This window comes from Mandrillus leucophaeus, unplaced genomic scaffold (genome assembly GCF_000951045.1).
Source record: "Mandrillus leucophaeus isolate KB7577 unplaced genomic scaffold, Mleu.le_1.0 Scaffold281, whole genome shotgun sequence".
NCBI classification, from domain to species: Eukaryota; Metazoa; Chordata; class Mammalia; order Primates; family Cercopithecidae; genus Mandrillus; species Mandrillus leucophaeus.
The window spans coordinates 2,902,320-2,924,117 of record NW_012102932.1 but is presented as its reverse complement, the minus strand read 5'-3'; the positions used below and the strand labels follow the sequence as shown (position 1 = coordinate 2,924,117).

Here is a 21,798-nt window from a genome sequence, read left to right as displayed (position 1 = left end):
AAGTGCCACATAAATTCAAGGTATTATTGCTATACTTCTTTTCTGTTACCTTACGAAGTTGATTGTTGTTGAAGCACCAACAGTATGCATGCATGGGTATTCAGAATGACCATCTAGTCTCAGCTGTGCAAAATCCACTATTCATGCTGGGCACAGCGGCTCATGCCTGTAATCCCAGCACTTTGGGAGGCTGAGGCGGGCAGATCGCTTGAGCTCAGGAGTTTGAGACCAGCCTGGACAACATGGTGAAATTCCGTCTCTACAAAAATTAGCTGGGTATGGTGGCATGTGCCTGTAGTCTCAGCTACTTGGGAGGTTGAGGTGGGAGGATCACTTGAGCACAGGAAGTCGAGGCTACGGTGAGCCATTATCTCACCACTGTACTCCAGCCTGCGTGACAGAGCAAGACCCTGTCTCAAAAAAATAAAAACAACAGCAAAAACAACAAAATCCACTATTGAGGGGAGCATTTTAATGATCTTAATTAGACCTATTCCAGTGATTTATTCACAGCAAAGTACTAAAGAGCTATGTTTTCAAGAAAGATTGTGCCTGAAATTCTACAATTAGAATTTGGCTTGAGGCCCTGTTAAAATCAGCAACATCTCTGTAATATAACACATAAAGCTTCATTGGTCATTTTTCCATTTCATTTTTGGTTTTTCATTTCCGTGTGATTGAGTTTAATAGACTCTTCTCTAAGAGGCTAGCTTTTGAGTGGCGCAAGACTAGAGAAGACCATAAGGCACTATGCAGTCTCATGGATTGGGAGGCGTGATTAGCAAGAGTGTGAGATGATGGAGAACGAAAAAGAATGCCAAGCTGGGTTAAAAAAAAAAAAAAAAAGTTTGGGAAAGAAAAAACAGGTGCTCAAGACAAGCCTCCTATTTTTCAGTTTGGCCTAGCCCTAGCCCTATTGAAGAAGGTTAGTACATTCACCTGGCCAGTTGTAGCTAACTTGGTTACCTGGCAAGTGGCAGGGACACAGTACGTTAGTACTTGTCCTGTGGTGCAGGGCATGCTTCTCAGGGTGTGGCCACTCCAGGGAGAGGGAAGACGTGCTTTATGGGGCCTACTCAGCCATCACTGTGATATGTGCCACCAGGATCCCAGGACCTTTCATGGTCCAGTCTGAGGTGGGAGCACTACAGAAGCAAGAGCTGTCTGGCCCGGCCAAGCCCAGATTACCCTAAAATCTTACTGCTTTTTTCCCTTCAGCATTTTAAATTATAGGAGCAAGTAAAAGTATACATAACACAAGGCAATCTGAACAGGTGGCTGATAGCTGCTCCATCCAGAGGAAGAGCCATGAAGTTCCCCCTCCCCACACATTTCACCCCATCTTGTCTACCAGAAATCCTGTGGAAATGCAGACATAGCCATGGAGGAGTAACCCATGAACAAAGGGCTGGTAATTATAATTTAATGTTGTTCTTTTTACCCCTTTGGCTGGCTGGCTGTGCAAAGACAGGCCCCGCAGGGAAGTAATGTATTTGTGACAGCCAGTTGGGGTGGGGAGAGATGGGCTGTACTACACTTTGAATTTATTATGTTCTGCTAATACTTTTACTCCTATGCTGGAAAGTTATGTTTTCCTTCCTTTGTTAGACAATTTTTGCAGGGCAGTTTAACATTTTCAAACATTCACTATATATAGCACTTTTAAAATCCAGGAACTGTCATTTCCAAAGAAGACTCCGTGTCTATAATATTAATTTCCTGTCCTCTCCTCATGGCCTTTTTCAGACATCCACTGTAGATAGCCTCTGTTCCCCAGGAACTACCATTTCCAAAGGAAACTCCCTTGCCTACAATTCCCTGTTCTCTTCTTGTTGCCTCTCCTGAATAATAATTTTTGATTCAGTACCTTTTAGCTATTTATAATGTTATCATATAATCTGAGTTTGGGAACTGCTTCCCACTTCCAGTTTCTGACACCCAAAACACATTTGCTGCTTAGGGAAAACAATAGCATCCTGAATTTTTAGAAGACATAGTTTTCTCTTGGGGATCCAAACTGGAAGCAGACATTTGAGCTGTGAAGCCCATTTTTTCTTAGAAGAGTCAATTAGGAGCTGGGTTGAAACTTCACAGTCTATGCACTTAGAGTCAGGTTTTAGGACTAGAGCAAGCACTGTGGGCACCTGTTGTAAGAAAACATCTGACAGCGCGAGGTGCTAAATTGCTTCAAAATCTCCTCCACAGCTCGTTGGGATGCTACCTTTTTAGCAGGAGTTTGAAGCCCAGGATGCACTTAACATTGTAACCAACACAGTTGAAAAATAGGTTCTATGTTCTATAGGGATGGATTCATTAAACTGCATGTTCTGGAAAAAGGATGTATTAGAGACTTTGAATTTGAGGCTCCTGTGTTATGTACATCTCTGAGCCATCTTAGGAAGAAAAGCAGCTCCTTAAGCTGCCTGCCTCTGCCTCTAATACTAGGTACATATTTTGACCTCTGCCCTCTTTAAGTTCTTTTCATTTGTCTTGTAGCCAGTATCGGACACGTTAATGACCACTAACTTTATAAATGAAACTATTGCAGTTCATAATGTCAAGATGTGAACCTAAGCAGGCCTTCGGTTTTCTGACTTAATAGCTGAACCATATCAGTCTTTCCCTGATCGTGGAACCTTCTGTCTTCTGCAGTCAGCAGACTGTCGCTAATGCACAGATACTTTTGATGCTTATTTTAAGGGAAGCCAGTGGCAGATGGAGAGCCATCAGATGAAACTGTTATTAATCACGCCATCTCTGAAGATGTTCTGACTCTACACCCTGCATGGTGACAAACGCCAGGATGCCAAGTTCCTAGTATTCCAGCAGGTTCTTAGTATATAACAAACACTATCAGTGCCCCCAGCTCCCCTGTCAACTTGGACTAAATGCCTTCCAATAGAGTTAAGCTGTTTTTATCTAATACATGCTAACAGTAAAACGACACAGAACTCTGTTTTTTTGTTGTTGTTTTTTTTTTTTTTGAGATGGAGTCTTGCTCTGCGGCCCAGGCTCACTGCAAACTCCGCCTCCCGGGTTTACACCATTCTCCTGCCTCAGCCTCCCGAGTAGCTGGGACTACAGGTGCCCGCCACCTTGCCTGGCTAGTTTTTTTTTTGTATTTTTTAGTAGAGACGGGGTTTCACCGTGTTAGCCAGGATGGTCTTGATCTCCTGACCTCGTGATCCGCCCGTCTCGGCTTCCCAAAGTGCTGGGATTACAGGCTTGAGCCACCGCGCCCGGCCGACATAGAACTCTTATTTGACCTTCTTAGTATCTAAGGAATGTGGTACTTTTTTTCTTTATACTTACCTTTGAATTCAAAGCTAACACATTCTTCAAGTCACCAAGTTCACACTAAAGAAAAATTGAAGGCCATCCTCTAGAGCCATGCTGCTCAGTGTAGGAGCCACCAGCCACATGTCGGAGCCACCAGCCACATGTCAAAGCCACACTGAGCCACTGAAAGGTGGTTGCTATAAATTGAGATGTGCTGTGAGTGGAAAACAAGAGAGAAATGAAGACTAACATATCTGCTTAATAATTTTTATATTGATTGTATGTTGAAATGATTATATTTTGGATATATGGGGCTAAATAAGAGATTAAATTTCACCTGTTGTTTTTGCTTGTGATGTGGCTACTGGAAAATGTAAAATTACATGTGTGGCTTACAGTGAGACCCCACTATTTACAGAGCACTGAAAGTCATTCTTCCCCTTAATTCCTTATCTAAACTCGACTCATTGACTATTTTGTGTTTCTCCACCTTTTCTTCCAAAATGAAGTTGCTAGAAGGCATGACTATGGAAACACTTTATCTCCTACTGTGATTTTTCAAGAGTGAGGAAATTTGGTTGTCACCATGAGGGGGAGGGGTTCTGTTCTCATTTGGTAAACATAGACCAGATACGCTAAACATCCCATAGAATATCTTAGAAAAAGAAAATTACAGTAAGTAGAGAAATGGATCAAAGGGTGGCTATTCTTGAACTGTCTGCTTTCCAGGTCTTTTTGGCTAGAGAACTCTTTTTCTAACTTTGTTGCCTGGCTCTTGGCTTAACGTCCAAAGTAGTGCACTGAGCTGCCCCCCAAAAGGGGTACAGTTTGTAAGGAAACCATATGCCCGGTGGGACCTCATGGGATGACACTGAGTACATAAGGATCTCTTGGAAGGGAGCTGCCTTTATGTCCTCTAAACCAGGTCATCTCTTATCAGTTAAATCCTGGTGCTGACTAGTACAGCTGTGTGAGCCTGGACAAATCACTTCTGAGCCTGTTTTTCTTCTCTGTGCAATGAAAATGATGATAGAACCTTTCTTATAATGTTGTGAAAGATTATATTTTCTGAGATAATTTTAGTAAAGCAACTTAGCATAGAGCCTGATACATACTAAGTATGTTGTGTATGTTGGCCATGATTGTTATTGGCTTCTTGGTAATGAGAGCCTCAGATACTAAGGGCAGTTTTTAGTGTATTATTTCTGACCTTGTGTAATCAGAAATACCACATTTTTGAGAATGTATTCTTTTCCAAAGAATTAAATGACTCTCAGAGGGGAATGGATAAACTCACAGAGGTTTTGGAAATGGAGCTGTTTCCTCTAAGTTTCATGACTTCTAATTAAGCCCCTTTATCTGTTTTATCCCTGACATTTGTACTCACTGTGTAGATCATGAGCTAATTTTGCATGGACTCTCCCCTCCCATCATCTCTTAGAGCTCAGCAGTGCTGTGCATGCATTGGTTAAAAATCTCAAACTGTCCAACTGAATTGCATTTATTAGCAATTTAATGCTGAAACTCAAAGAGGGAGAAGAGGAGAAAAAAAAAAATCAAAGATGAAGTGGAAGGAGAAGGGCCCTTGGATACAGCCAGACAGGGGTTGTAATATCTGCTCTGCCAAACACTAGTTAAGTGATCTTGGTGTAGTCACCAAACCTCTGAGTCTCTTTCCCACATACAAAATGAGGTTGATGTATTTCACAAGGCGGTTATCATGACTCAAGGAAATAACCTAAATGACTAGGGCAGTGACAGTTCACCTCTCTCTCTTCATGTTGCTCTCAGTTTCATGATCTCCTCCTCCCCGCAACCCCATGATTTATAGAAGCCAAGTTACATTCTCTGATTTATAGCTGCTGTAACTTTGGAATACATTTAAGAACATGGAATTGGTTGTCTTTTGTTAGATCCACATACAAAAGTCACAGAAATGTTTTCATCATTTTGAATTTTACCGTTCATTCTGGCAAAGTGAAAATTTATACCAAAACATTTATACCAAACATATTTTAAACCACCTATCCCCTGGGTTAGAAATTATAAGTTAGTATAGCCCAGTGAAGTATAATTAAATGTTGCTATTCTCCCATTTATTTAACTTCCTTCCCTCCATATTTGAAGTAATTTTCGCTTGGTGCCAACTCCAGCCATTCTCCAGATGCCTGTGATCTCTTCCAGATTTTCAACACATAGTGGCTAAAGATAATATAGAATTATTTTTTAAGTAATTTGCGATTAAATGTAAATTTAGTAATTTTATGTTGGGACATGTGATCTCCTTGACATTTTCTCTAAAACACAGAATTTAAGAACTATAAATGATTTTAGAACATCTAGTTAAACCTCTACCACTTCACTGTTATGACAGTGAGGCCCGGAGACATTAAATGTTTTGCCCAAAGTTACCAACATGTTGTTGGCAGAAAAATCTGGAACATATGGCCTCATCCATTGTCTGATTTTTTTCTGCTAGCACAGTGCCTTTTCAATTGCTTTTTATATGATATAGTGACAATCATAAATAGGTAGGGGATTTAATCAATACTCTTTAAAAAGTCACAGAAAGAAAGCAATTGTATTGAAAACCCCTTTCTAGTTTTTCCAGTAGGTTACATTAAATGGCCCCAAATAGTAATTTATGGGCTAAAATGAATGTCTTCAGAAGGCTAACATAAAAGATGACCAACAAGGGGAAACATGAAACAGCCTTTTAGATAATTTGCTTAACTTCTAGCCCTTTTAAAAAAATTACTCAAGCTCCTATTAGAGCCAACAGAGAACATCTGTTGTTTTATTTATAGCCACAATTTCTAAGAAGCATATTCTATAGCAGATGAAAAAGTAGTTGACAGCTTATAATTCATAAAGTTACTGAGGCCTAATCTAATAGAACAAAATGTACAAACTCCCTCCTGTGGTTCAGGCCCTATCACTTCCCTTTCGGCTGAAGACAGAAATGGCGCAACAGAGAAGTGGAGCATAGGTTGTTATGGTTGTTAAGGAAGAGGCGACTCTGAGATGATAATGCAGAAAGGAATACCCCGCAGTGATAAATGATTGCTTTCACCTCTGGGCCGTCCACCGGCCTGAGTCACTACTACTTTTTCATTAACAACATTGTACGGATTTTCATTATAGGAAGCCAACATTTTGCTGTGTTCAATCTACAGATTGTTAACATTGTATTTCCATCAGGAATCTAAAGTGTTAATTAAAAGGAACGATTGAATAGTTCCCTCTCTGAGTGAAGCTTTTAGTTGACCCCTTTCACCAGTTAGCTCTAGTCTATATTGACATAACTTTCTCCCTGCTGACTCTTGAGCAATTATTAGAATTCACTCACTACTCAAATATCACCTCTCTGTATCTGTTGGCTTATTTCTGAGAATCTTTTTGAGAACATGACCAGGCTTCTTTCTATAATCGAGATATATATATATATATATATTCTATATTTTGGTTCTACTATATCTACAGGGTCTTCTGTATATCGGTTTGGTATGTTTTTTCTTAAGTGCATTGGTTTGGCACTAGTAACTGTAGTACTATTTATTACCCTGAGCTTTTTTGAGAATGTAGTGATAGGGTCCAACATCTGCCCAAATTGACCCATCTCAAGTTATAATTCTAAAACCGTAACCAGAAGAAGTCCAATAATTTCTTTAGCAGAGAGGTGACTAGCCTCTTGTTCATTTCACTGCTGATCACGGTCTGTTTTTGTCTGAGGTAGTGAAAGTATATTGCTTCATTTTATTAAACTCTGATTCCTTACACAATTAAGGATTGTGTTTACTTTTATCTCAAAATTGTTACTTTTTAATATATATAGTCTTATATCAGTGATCTTTTCAAACTTTTAAAATGAAGTCTAAATAAATATTATCTTATGCATTTCTTCTGCACCAGCTGATAGGGAATTTTCTGTACAATGTTTCCAGGCCTCTTGCCTTTCTTGCCTTTATTTTTCTTTGCAATTCCACATGCAGGTCATTGCTTTCCCTTTCTCTCCCTTTTTGATCATGGGTGCTTCAACTCCCTTCATATATTTGTTAAGCATATTTTACTAAGATTTCATTTTGGGGTGCTTGCAAATATATTTTACAAAATATGTATTTTAAAAAAGTTATTTGCGGGGCCCTCTGTCCACCTGATGATTAACTAGAAGAGTCTTTTGTACCTTGCTAAAAGTGATAAGTTAGCCAGCTATATTTAGCTGTATAAAACCCATTACATCCTTGGGGAAGAATGTGCTTTGTTTAGCTTTATGAGAAAATATTTAATAAATGCTGTCTTGAAAATATTTAGCCTGGCTGAGTGGGCTGGCAAGGCTTCAATACTGATAAAGAGAGGTGATGGTGAGAAGCTGGCCTTCCAGTCCAAGCTCAAGTTGAAAAACGCACCTCTTGTCACTAAGGGTTGCAACTGTCGCCAAGTGCTTGTCCATCAGTGTCATGTAAAGATTTTTTAACCTCACATATGGCATCACGCAGCGTGTCTGCCTAAAAAGGCAACCTAGATTCACAGAGAGGTTACAATTGGCTTTGAAGTCCCATCTGTTCTTTAAAATCCTAGCTTTATTTCTTACTACTGGTATGACTTCAGGCAACTTGTTTAACTTTTCTTAATCTCAGTTTTCTCACCTGTAAAATGGGGACAATGATAATTCCTTCGAGCGTTGTACAGATTCAATGAGATAAAATGCTGAGCAGAGTTTCTTACACTAAGTGTTCACTACATGGGAATTATCATCAGTAGTAGTAATTTGTCATCAGCCTAACATTTTCTGTCCCTCCCTAACTCCTCCCACCCCACAGGAAATACAAAGATCAAAGTCCCCTTGAATGTGGTGAGGTGGGAAAGGCTCTGGCATGGCCATCAGGAGGCCTCGGTCCTCGGCTGGAACTTCCTGTGGGACCTTGGGCAAGTTGTGGCTTACATAATCCCTCCCCACTCATCAGTACACAATGCACAGGGCAGCAGAGCTCCCGGCTGCTAGTCTCTCTTTTGATACCTAATTCGTTGTGATATCAGACCGAATTTGATATGATAGCTAGACCCTCCAGTCCATAAGCATCAACTGGGGTCTGGTGTGAGATCAGCCTGTAAAATTCAGGCATGTAGGCAACAAGTTATCAGTAAGAAGGTCAATCATTGGGATTCTGTCTCCCACAGTGGTCTGGATTTCCTCTTTGTGGCAGGTGGGGTCAGCCTCAATCCTTGCTACTCAGAGTGTGCTTGTGGTGCGAGGACTGACAGTGTGGGCATCACCTGGGAGCCTGCTGGAAATGCAGAATCCCAGACCCCCCCCCCCCCCGACCTGAATCAGGCTGTTAATATGTACATTAAAGTTGGGAAACCACTGCCTCAAACCACTGCTCTTGGTAATATTCTGACACATAGAGGGTATTTACTAAACACTTACAGAATGTGTGTTTGACATTGACATTTTCTAAACAGGGTTCCATTCCTTTCTTTGGGTGTAGTGTACTGATGTGTTAGGTCAGGGTTACCATAACAAAACACCACAGACTGGTGTTTATGTCTGTACCACCACAGACATTTAGAAATCTATTTCTCAGAGGGTGCCAGTGTGGTTGGGTTCTGGTGAGGGCCCTCTCCCTAGCCTCCAGGCTGCTGCCTTGTCACTGTGATCTCACATGGGAAGGGTGGGAAGAAAGGTCTCTGGTGCTGCTGCTTATAAAGGCACTAATCCCATCGTGAGAGCACTTGTCCTCAGGACTTCCTCTAAACTCAGCTGCCTCCCAAAGGCCCTGTCTCCAAATACTATCACATTGAGGGTCAGGGCATCAACATGAATCTGGGGGGAAGGGACACAATTCAGTCTGTAGCGGCTGACTTCGCATCTGACATTAAAATGCATCTTTTTTTTTTTTTCTGAGATGGAGTCTCGAACTGTCGCCCAGGCTGGAGTGCAGTGGCCGCATCTCGGCTCACTGCAAGCTCCGCCTCCAGGGTTTACGCCATTCTCCTGCCTCAGACTCCTGAGTAGCTGGGACTACAGGCGCCCGCCACCTCGCCCGGCTAATTTTTTGTATTTTTTAGTAGAGACGGGGTTTCACCGGGTTAGCCAGGATGGTTTCGATCTCCTGACCTTGTGATCCACCCGTCTCGGCCTCCCAAAGTGCTGGGATTACAGGCTTGAGCCACCGCGCCCGGCCCAAAATGCATCTTTAAAAAAAAAAAGATGTGCTGGCAGATAAACATGTAAATAAAGCAAATATGATAAAATGTTAATCGTAGAATCTAGGTGAAAGATAATGTGGGCGTTCACTAAGCAATTCTTTCAACTTTTCAGGATATTTAAAAATGTCAGAGAAAAAAAACCCCTACTCTCTGTAGTTATTTGAAAGGAATCTGGTGCTTGCTTTTTTCTCCTCATTTCCATCCAGCTTTTCTTAAGAGTGCTTATTCGGTCTGGCTGGACAAACTTGCCTTTTTGGCAGTTCCTCTCTCTCTCCCCACTCACTTTCTCCTTGGTCCGCCAGTGGCCTGCTTCTGCACTGTCAGTGAGGTCCCAGCCTGTATCCAAAGCTTCTTTCTGGTCTCTAGTCTGCCAGTAGCATCTTTCTGTCCCGTTCCTCTCCATCCCCTGCCCTGTCCTAATACTAATCAGGGGATCTTTCAATTGCTTGTGACATCGCGGCTTCTCAAGTTACATTTTAAGACTCTGCTTTATTATTTTTAAGCATTTCTAACATGACATTGTATAAGTTTGACTCTGAAATTTATCATCACATGTAAGTAGGAGAGAAGTGTCTCCACAAGTTTGCCCTCAGCCAGAGAGAGTGTGGTTCATCTGGAATGCCCCTGCCTTTCTCTGGTTATTATTAGGGGCTCCTATTGCTTTTCCATTTACAGTGTTAATTATCTGCATTTCAAAGTAGTTCATAACGAGAGAGAATATATTAACTTGTTATTTGGGGAGGAAGTACAAAAACTGCTATTATCAAGATCATTTAACTTGAACATAATCAGAAAGTATTAAGGTTATTCCCTTGTGGGGTTGACCATCAGATATCTGTGTGTTTTGTAATACCCTTATTGCAGATACCTTTTAAAGAAGGGAGGCTTGCGGGAAGTGTTGGGAAACTTACTATAAGCTTCTTTCCTTGACTGGCACTTGTATACTCTGGCGCAGGGAAGACAAGCCCGAACTAAATACGTAGGCACTACTTAAGAACTTTGCGACATTGGCCAAATAGTTTCCTTGCCTTTAAATTGGGGATAATAGAGACCTTTGAACTGCTATGAAAAATAAATGAAAATATTTTTGTAAAATACTTACTGTGGGAATGTGGCTCCTAGTTGATGTTCAGTACTAATCATTCATTCAGCAAACAGCCTACCGCCCATTGCGTGGTATGGCCTATGATTTGTCTTTTTTCTTTTTTGGGGCTTCTGGGTCACATATCGTATGAAATGTTTCTTAGCACACCGAAAGACCAACTTTCCTTATAAATCATTGGCTTCAAAAATCCTGTGGACTCAAGTATAAATTATTTTTCTGGTGAGGAGAGGAGGAAGCCCCTTCTTCCCCATTTATATCCTGCCTAGCATTTTAATTTGCTACACACTGTAAATTGTAATCTTAGAATCAAACTCCAATTTAGGTGATAAAGATCACAATTAATTAGGCTAGCCTGTCAAAGATTAAATGTAATCTTGCATTTCAGTTACCTCTTAACTCTGAGGCTTTAGCTAAGGCCATCAGAAACAAAGCTGTTAGGTCTGCTTATGTTTAATAAGATCTTTGCCTGCTGTTTGTTTTCTATACCAGTCTGTTGTCTAGAAATAAAACGAATGGACAGAGGATCTCAAATCCCTTTCATTTGTTTTTAGCTGTGTGGCAGGAGAGATAAATGGGAGAAGATAAACTTAACGATATTAAAGACTAATTAGGGTATCTGAGGAGATTTGCAAACTTCTAGTTTAAATCTGTTGGCAACTCTTTTAATTCCCTCCTGCTAGTTATCTCTGAAAATAATATAGTTATGGCTGAAGATTTATTTCCACATCTACTCTTTGTACTCTCATTTTCAGTTGCCCATACTTTTTTTCTCCTTCTTCCTCCAAAAAAGAAAAAAAAGTTCTTGTTTCCACCATGCTCAATATAATTTAGTACACAGTCGTTCCAACTTCATTTTTTCTTCACATTCAGTGTTCAGTGTTCAGTATTCTGAATGTGAAGAAGTCTAGTGACTCAAATATATTAGTATTGTGGTCCTTTTGGGGAAAAGTGTGATAAATTGAAAATATTTTGGTTTTGACTTCTGAGGATTTTGAGTATTATGTATATATACAAAGGCAAAATGCAAGTGTTTACCAAATATGCTTCCAACTTACTTCCTTAGAACAGTATTGAGAAGAGTCTAAGTATGATAATTTCTGGTCTTAAAACCTGCAGTCGCAATCAGTGGATTTCCATAATCTAAACAATAATAAAGATTACATGACTAATTCTAACAATAATAACTACCTATTAGTTTGTGCTTTCTACATACTGGGCATGAGGCTTGTCATGTTTATATATATATATTATTCATTTAATCCTTATTATTGCACATAAGTATTCCCATTTTACAGATGAATAAATGGGATTCAAGTTAATTAACTCACCCAAGATTGCTGAATTCAGTACGTGGCAAAGCAAGGATTAAAACCTAAGCCTCTTTGGCTTTAAAGCTCTGCTTCTAATCACTTTTTTACTACTGATTAAACAGATGTGTCCCAAAATTAAGGAACTCGTCGCTGGATTTTTTGCTTTGTTTTTGCTTAAAGAGCACAGGCCATCATTTGTTGTAGTGTCACCTATAAAGCTGAATAAGTTTAAAGTTCAGGATGTTAATCATTACAAGCATAAAGTATGAATATGCCTAAAAGGTTTATTTAAGAAAAGAATTGGGATTAGATTTGCCCACCAGAATATACATTTTTCACTTGAAGTCCTGAGAGAGATTCAGACAGAAATAGCTTTGACTCAGTAGCAGTTAGCAGACAGACTAACATCTTGATATAATATTGATCCACACTTTGCATATACACTTTCTTTTCTTTGTATTACATTTTTAGAGGTAAGTGACAGTTTTTCACACACTTCCAACCTGCTTCCATCAGTAATGAAATATTTGGCTTGGGCAGCCTCTGGAGTCCCAGTGTTTCAGCTTAAACTTTCCACTCGGCCCTGCCAGGCACTAACTTGAAAATATCTTTTTTTATGGAGAATGCCTCCCGAAGGTGCAGCTGTGTGCTGGTTTCATTTTGCACTTCATAACGGTGTTGGCACCACTTAATGCAAAGAATGCCACTGTCTCCCACACACCGCTGGTGCCCAAGGACTGTCGAGGCCTGTCCATGTCAGTGGTTTGGGAAGGGCTGAAGTTTGGAGAGAAGGCTCTTTTTCTATTCCGTGTGATTGGCTGTCACCAGGGCAAAGGGGGAAAACCAGAACTAGTGGAAAATGCAGCATCGGATGTGTCATCAAATATTCTTCCTGCAACCTGGAACACCTAGTTCGTTGGTGTTCTGGTCAACATTGAAGGCTGAATCCTCCTTTCTTTTGAAATAATGCATGTCTTGGATTCACTACTTTTAAACATTTCTGCTGATATTTATCCTTTTCTTTCTAAGCAATACTGATTTCTCAATGAAAAATGATTCAGCTAGTGAAAAACTGGGATTGGGTTGTAGTAAAGGAATCAACAAATTTGCCCTGATTCTGAAGAGTGGAGTTGGTTCTCCAGACTTATACACTGTGCTACAGCAAGCTTCACAACCAAAACCCATTACTTATTCAGGTATAAAAATCAAAAGCTGAACTGTAGTGAGAATTTATATGGAAACTGTTGGAGGATGGTGCTCTGTTAATCTGTGTTTGTTCCATACAACCCCTCCCATATAATTGATAATATTTGCATCTTTTTGTTCTTAGTCCTATTATTTTTTGGTTCATCAAACTTTGTAACGTGGTGCTTTATCGTGGACTTTTCAAAGAACAGCTTGCCAAATTTGGTAATTCCTAGCAATTGTCATTTCCTGTTGGAATTTCTTAAAATTGAATCTAATGGAAAAGTGATTCTTGACCTTGTGTATTTAGTAAAATTAAAGGCATAGTTGATTTTAGGATTGTCATAAAAATTAATATTTTGTTTTAAAATGCTTTTTAGACTTTCAATGGTAATTGATCCTATTGTTGGAAGTAGATGATATAAACTTTAAAGCTTTTTGGATAGAACTTTCACATTCCCCAAGTCTAAATATTTTAAAGAGGAAATGGATTGACTCACAGACATTTTGTCCTAAGGAATAGAAAATCTTTGAATTGCTATTTTAAAAAAACATCCTTGTAAAATTTACTATTTTCAAACTCCAGTTGCAAAATCCTGACCAGCTATGATGATTCATACATTTGAGCGATAAAGCTTTTTTCAATATTAAAAATTCAGTGGGGAGTCACTCAATACGTTACAAAAAGAGTACTTATACTTCCTAGTACCTATGTGTATTTTTTTTTTTCTTTTTAAAGCAGTCTGGTGTGCATTTTGAGAAAAGTTCCAGTGTTCTCACAGACACCTGACTTGGTGTAGCACAGTGCTTTTCAGAAACTTCGTCCAACACCTGAATGAGTAATGCATAAAACATACGATGTTTTGTAGCGCAGGATACTGCAGGTAAATTAACACTTTTTGCCAAAACAACATTGAAAAGACAAAGGAAAGCAAGGAGGTTTTGCTTTTTCAAAAATTTTTTTCAAGCTTAATGAAGAAAGAGAGAGCTGGAAACCCTTCTGTATGAGCATTTGCCAGCCCAGCAATATAACAACTTTTGGGTGCATATTTCAATCACAGTTAGATGAAATCTTTAATTATCATTTAATTTAACTTTCATATTTGCCTGCAGAAATGATTGTGTTGATAAGACTGGATTGAGACAAACCTTTATTAAGTAATTCTATTTTCAGAGCCAACATTAAAGTTTTTTTTAATTAAAAAAAAATGCCTGTGTAATTTATGAGAAAAGGGGAAGAGGAATTGGCATGTTGGTTGCATGAGAGTTGCATGGATATGTATTTACTATTTGATCTTTAGCTTTTTGAGATCTGGGGTGTGCTAAGTCTTGTTAGTTTGAGAGGCCTAAGGAATGACACAATGATGGATCTTAATAACACTTTTCTACATCATTTCTCTACCTGTATATTTCCCTTCTATTGTATATGCTGATAGGATGATATTTCATTGTGTTCAGCGTAGAAGGTGTTTGTGAGAGAGGATACTTTTGTGAGTTGATATTAAGGCAAAGGGAAGTGGTTTATAATTTATCAGAGGAAATGAAATGGTGTGCCCTTTCATTTTATAATATTTCTTTTAAAATTTTATAATGATTTTAATTAGACTATGAAATCTTTAAGACATTTGTATTTTAAGTGCTTTTCAGATATATTTACATTTTCACATACAGAGATTTGAGAGGTGTCATTGCTGAACTTTTTCATAGGATCACCCACACGAATTTTCTTATCAAAAGAGTATGTCCTAATGCTTATTTCTAACCCCAAACAGATTACTAGCCCATTCCTGGATGTTCTGATCCTGAAGATTTAGGATGGTACCTGGGAATCAGTATTTCTAGCACGTTCTCCAGGTGGTGCTTAGCTCTGGCAGGTGTGGGAGACACTGGAGAATGGTGAAGTTCCCACCCAGCCCTCTGCAAGTGACTGGAAAGTTAATGGCTGGTCGTTCGTGCTTTTATGAAACCTAAGATGTGTTACAGTGATGTTGCAGTAGGACAAAGTCACTCAAGAAATCGAGTGGTAAACATTGCAGGGCTTTGAGTTCAAATATTGATTAGCTCTATGTTAAGATGCCTTGTCTTCAGGGATCGCTTTAGAGTGGGGTCTCTAACACAAAGCTGACTCGGGAATCTTTCATCTGCCATTGACAAAATTTGCCCTTGTGCAGGCAGATAAGACTATACTCTCTAATACCGTGGGCACTAGCCACATATGGTTGTTTCCATTTACATCAGTTAAAATAAAAAATTCAGTTCTTCAGTTGGAATGGCTTCATTTTACTCAATAGCCACCATGGCTAGGCATTGCTTTATTGGAGGGCACAGCTGTAGAACATTTCCATCATCACAGAAAGCTCTAATAGACAGTGCTGCTATAGGATTTTCCTTCATAATGTAGCTCTTTTCTTTTTATCCTGGGTAGTTGCAATGCTAAATAGAATTAGGTGGAAAGATCATGTGACAGTCTATGTACTGCACATTGCGTACTGCAGTCTGAGTGTTTTTGCAAAACGACTTAATCATACTTCATTCTCTGAGATCAAAATTTACTAACACTACTTTGGTAGCATGAATGTGTTCTATGTTGACTTTTAGTACTTGAAATACAGGCTTAATTAAAAATTTTTTGGTCAGGTGCAGTGGCCCACACCTGTAATCCCAACTTTTTGAGAGATTGAGGTGGGCAGATTGCTTGAGTCCAGGAGTTCGAGACCAGCCTGGGTAATATGACAAAACACCATCTCTACTAAAAATATACAAAAAATTAGCTGGGAGTGGTGCTGTACACTGTAGTCGCAGCTACTCTGGAGGCTGGGGTGGGAGGATCACATGAGCCCAGGAAGTTGAGGCTGCAGCGAGCCATGATCATGCCACTACACTCTAGCCTGGGTGACAGAGCGAGACCCTGTCTCAAAAAAAAAAAAAAAAAAGAAAAGAAATTTGTTTACCGTAGTATATGGTTTATAATAAAGAGCTATACTGGTAAAATCTCACAGAAACAAAACCGCAAATATTTAGTCTTTCTCAGATTATATAAATTGTTCCTAGAAAAGACTGCAAGTGATGAGGCTAATAAACAGGTTGTACGTATATTTTCATAATGACTTTAATTTACCTTTATTTTGCAGTTTCACAAATTTAAGATGAATATATTTAGCTCCCTCTTCTGGCATAATTTGAGAATTTTTTTGCTTACAATGGTTTTATTTTTTTGGACTGAGAATAAGGTTATCAATGTAATGTTGAAGAATGTTATTTATGAGTGTCATCCAGTTAGATTTTTTGGTATCATTACAAATGGTTAAAACGCACAGAAAAAGTTTATGAAAACACCACATTTTAAAAACTACTAACTGACCAAAAAATATATAAACAAAGGCTTTGACAAAGTTACACAGAAATTTAATTTGATATCAAGTGGGCAGTATTCATTCATATTGGCTTCTGGATCTGAGACTCAGCCCATACTTGGCATTTGTGAGGCTTGGGGGCAAGAATGCAAAAAAGAGGCCCAAGTAACCTGTGCCTAAATATTTTTGTTATAAATCATGTCAACATGATTTATAACAAAAAAATCAATAAAATCTGTCCAATAAAATTTTATTATCTGTTCAATAAAATCTGTCCCGTCCTTTCTGGGCAGTTATTTCTTCCTAATAACCAGGAGGAGAGATCTGAATTCAGGTTCCTGGGCTCCTGAGAGTTCTGCCCTAGAGTGTGGTATTATGCGGAGAGCTGGATCCTGGTTCATCCCTGGCTTCTCCCTGCACATCCAAACTCCCATCCATCCTGCCACTCCCCTCAACTTTGGGGCCCAGGGGTGTACCTAGACAGGGGGGTTTGCCCGGGGGAGGGTGGACCTGGGGGAAAGGCCATAAGAGGCCATTCAGCAGGAAATTCTGGGGCATTACTCTGAGCAGACTCTAGGTGAGAAGCAGTGGGCATATCACTTTGGCTTGGACAGTGCAAAAGCCCAGAGCAGGGGTTCTTCTTGCTCGGGCCTGGATTTGCTAAGATCAGATGTAATTAAATTATTTTGTACGTCCTTCACTGTGGTCTAATGCATTCAACTATCCAAATTAAATACAATGGTGGGATTTTGTTGTTTGCAGCTTTGACTCTCCCGGATCTTGCAGAGCAGTTTGCCCCTCCTGACGTTGCCCCGCCTCTTCTTATCAAGCTCGTGGAAGCCATTGAAAAGAAAGGTAACCAGACTGCCAGAGGGCATCAGTTCACCCTTATTTCATGGCTGTTATTATTTGTCTCTTGTGCATTCATTAAGTAAATTTCCTGCTACCAGCTATGTCCAGATACTCTGCTGGACACTCAAACTGTTTAGGGCTAAGTACTGGGGAAAATGTCTTGGTCTATAATTTCTAACTCTAGATTAACATGTAGTTTCCATATGGAAACTATTAAATTCTTCATAATTTAATAAATATGATTAACTTTCTTCTTAGAGGCCAGATGGTTTTGCCAAAATTATCGACATGCCAGATAAGATTAATAGTAGGAGTTGACTTCCAAGAATATTTGGTACGCATCTAGAACAGATACTGGATGGAAACTGGAATGTCTCTGGCAGCGGGCTCACAGGTTCTCCAGAGAGCTGTGTTTTGCATACATAGTCTGTGGTCTGTTTTGTGTCCTAGGTCTGGAATGTTCAACTCTATACAGAACACAGAGCTCCGGCAACCTGGCGGAATTACGACAGCTTCTTGATTGTGGTAAGTGTCACAGAGCTAGAAATACAAATGGGAAAGACAGGTCTTGGCTTTGTTTCAGGTAATGCACACACAAAAAATGGAATTTAATCTATGCAATGTTCTAAATGTAAAGGGAACTCAAATCATGCACAGCTCCCCCTGCCCTGTTACGGTAACAGTGCAGACCTTTGACATTTTTCTCCTGAGTTGGGCTGCAAGTGTGTGCATGCCTCCCTTCAGGCATGTTGGCCATCATCATAGCCAGCAGCCTGTGGGTCCTGCAGAGGAGAGAAACCACCTCTTGATGTTTCTCTCGCTCTGTATATCTACCATCTTTCCTTGATCCTGAATTTGGCTACATCTATTTCATCTGAAGCAGTTAAAAAATATTTTTAAGCCTATGTCACTTAAGAAATGTCTCTTCTGACACCTTTTTTCTTTTATTACCTTTCCCTTCCATTTTCCTTTTCCCTTTCCCTTTCTTTCTGGCTTGCCTTCTTTCTTGCTTTTTCTTGTGTTGAGTACATTAAGTAACATCATGAGATTGTTATGTTCAGTGGTGTGCTGATAAACCAACTCTCTAGGAAGAAAAAGGCCCTGGTTGGTAGCGTCTGCCCATTTTTGTGGCATGAATATTCCCACCGAGGCTTATTTCAAGCTAACCAACATGTCACTGGATGTGGAATTGGGAAGAATTGAGGACAGTTTGGTTAAATGACACTAATTAATTTAGCCAAGAGGACTTTAGTACCCCACACACGCACTTCCTCCTTTGGCTTAGAGAAAAAACTACACATCAATTTACTTGCCAGCATTCCAGCAAGTCATCTTCTTATATTGACTTCTAAAATCTCTCAAGATCCTTCATTCCCTCATAACACTTTTAAAAAATTATATACTGCCTCACATCATTTTAACTGAATTTAGGTGTTTAAACCAAAAAGAGTGAAACCCAGTTTTGCACTCCTTCAGAGGTATAATTGTACAAAGAATGCCCACATGATAGTAAATGAGAATTTGAAGCGTGAGGCAGTTTCAAAATGAGGCAGCTTCTGAGACTTTCTAGAAAAGAGGTCTTTTTGGAGAAAAGGAGGAGACTAGACCTTTATCAGTATCAGTAAATTCTTACACTTGAAATGTTCTGACCAAATGTTTTAAAAAAATGTTTTAAAAAAATATTTAACTTCATTTTTTCTTTGTACATGGAAATCAGTTGCATGCGAACAGGGCATATCCTCTTTGCTGCTCTGCCTCCTGCACGTCCCACAGAGCAGATCATTAGACGTTAACATGCAGAACACTCAAGGTGAAAAGGCTTGTTTTTTGGTATTTCTGACAGCTTTATCAGAGTATTAAGGAAACGCTGAATTTTGTCCTTAGCCAATTGAAATAAAGACACATGTTTGGGTCAGAAAATTGGTCAAATTATGAACATGTTTAGTCACAGGAAAAGTTTAGACATCAGAGCCTGATGAAGTGGAAGTTATTTGAGAAATAGTGGTTAGGTTTGTAATGTGATCAACACAGAATGATGCAGTTTAGTTGTTAAAAAAAAAAAAAAAAGAACTCTTCACACCACTCGCAAGATAGAGTCAACAACCAAGACTCACGTCAATGGTACATTTTGACCGACAGCTTTCCTTCCCCAGTGAGATCAAAACACACAGAAAAGTGGTTTCATTTGGTGTCTGTGCTAAAAAAGTGAATTTTGTGCCCCCCCCCCACCAAATATAAATAAATATTGTCCAAACTTGGGAGTGGATCTGCCAGGTCTGTTTCCAACTCAAAGATTTTTCAATACATAAAAATATTGTATAATATCCTGGAGGAGGCTCCAAAATAGTCACTTACACCTAAAAAAAAAATTATGGCTTTTAACTAACCTTATGAATTACCAGTGTTTGAAAAGGACAGATATGGCAGACAATAGCCCACTTTTATTAGCACCTGTTAAGCTATTTCATCCACACACTAACCTTGTGATGTACATCCTAGTAACTTTAACTCACCAGAAAAGAAAGCTGACCCTCAGGTAAATAATTTCTTTCACATTTTTCAGTGGCTGAGTGGCTAATTTTTCTGACTCCAAAAGTCCTTGATTTTTTTCTCTTTTTTAATTTTGCCCTAAAATAAATTGTTTCTTTGTCTCATGCAAGTTTTAATGATTCAGATCTTCACCTGACAGTTTTTGGTTTCTTTTAACTTGACTCGGGCTTTCTTAGCCTTGGTACTATTGACATTTTAGGCTGGATAATTCTTTGCTGGAAGAGTGGCAGCCTGTCCCGTGCATTGTGGGATGCTTAGCCACATCCCTAACCTCTACCCACGAGGTGCCAGCAGCATTCTCCCCCAGTTGTGACAATCAGAAATGTCTCCAGACATCTAGGGAGAGACCTGAAGAAGAGGGGACTCCATTCCAGGGGGAGGGAGGGAGGAGTGAAGGATTGGAGAGTTTACGGGGTACCTGTCGTGAGTAGACTCAGTGAAAAGTGAGTAGGAGAGAATGCAAACTCCTCCAATCAAGACCTAAAGATTATGTAGCTCTTCAAAAGTCATCACATGACAGGTGTGAATAGCTAGTGGGAGAGCACGTTAGGCCAGTTTCAGTGCAGAAAAGGGTTCTTAGAGAGCAGAAGTCAGAGAAATAAAACAGACTTTGTCACTAACTCTAGTAGAATTTGACGTAAGGTAACATTACCCAAAGACCTGCATAAGATAATTTTATTCATACACTATAGAAGTTCTTTTGATATACCTCGTGTTAGAGAAGGGCTTTGACAAATTAACTTCACTCTAAGAGCCTTCTAGTTCAGTCCACAAACATTTAACACATTGTATGTGCTAGACACTGAGGGATGCGAGAAGAGCAGGTGACAGCCACAGTCCTTGCCCTTGACATACCTTGGTCTAGTAGGGGGAAACATAATCCCATATAATAATTATACTCTTTGGGAAGTGTCTTGATAGAGGGATGGCTCATTAGCACTACAAAAGCACAGAAGGAGACCCTGCCTGAGGGAGGGATGTGTGTATATTTATTATCTTAACATTTATATTGCATCACGAAATGTTTTGTCACATACTTTAGCATAAGCAAATTCAGTAATACTAATTTTCCGGGCAAAGAGACATTAGATGAAATGCACAGGGGCAAAGTATATGGGAGACCAGAAGCACGGCCAAGAGTGGTGACCATAGAGAATTCCTATAGCGACACACACACACGATTTTATTTGACGGTATTTAATTATGCTCACAATTGCATTACCTTCAACATAGATCCTTTAGGCAAAGACCTGCAATGGTATTGCCCCTCCCACATTTGTTAGACATGTGATAGGTCTCTGGTTAGTTGCTTGTAGGACATTTAAGTGATTTAACACTTTGTCTCTCACCTTTTAAATTTAGTAATTGTTTTCCTCAAGTTGACCTGTCCATATCCTATTCCAGTCTGACTTTTCTTAGAGCTCTATGGTTGGGTGACTCACTTTTGGAACATCGGCCTACTTAGTGGGGCAGGTTTGGTTTATGATAACGATATGTCCAAGGAATTTTTGTAGTCTTAGGCTCAACCTCGAATGATTTGTACTATCATACTTCATTGAAGGGTATCTAGGATACTACCTTCTCCCACTCACTTATACTCAAACACTTTGCAGTAAACTTTCATACTTCCTCATTCTCTCCTAGGCCACAGCCCAATGCAGTCAATCACTGAGTTATATGAGGTCTTGATAATATCTTGCACATTTCTAACTGCATTAGAATTCAGACCCCCATCACCTTGATTCAGAGAACTAAAACTGGTAGTTTTACTTCTAGCAGCACTCCTTTCCAATTTATTCTTAACACTGTCATTAGTAAAGCTGTTACAAATGTAGTATCTTGCCCATCAGCCCATCTTTTCTCCACTGAGTACACAAGTCCCCAGATCACTTTCCTCAAATTACCCTTCACATTGCTAGTGTACATCCTTCAGCAGCAGCCAAAGACCTCTTCT

The 21,798-nt window shown here is 39.5% G+C and overlaps 1 protein-coding gene across 1 annotated transcript in view; it reads left to right on the top strand.

The window, feature by feature from the left end:
• PIK3R1 (phosphoinositide-3-kinase, regulatory subunit 1 (alpha)) overlaps nucleotides 1-21,798 on the top strand; it is an 82,871-nt gene that overhangs the window by 38,655 nt on the left and 22,418 nt on the right. Inside the window, exons 3-4 of the mRNA XM_011985279.1 lie at nucleotides 17,205-17,297; nucleotides 17,745-17,819. Coding sequence (XP_011840669.1) covers nucleotides 17,205-17,297; nucleotides 17,745-17,819 — 168 coding nt within the window. The remainder of the gene's footprint in view (nucleotides 1-17,204; nucleotides 17,298-17,744; nucleotides 17,820-21,798) is intronic.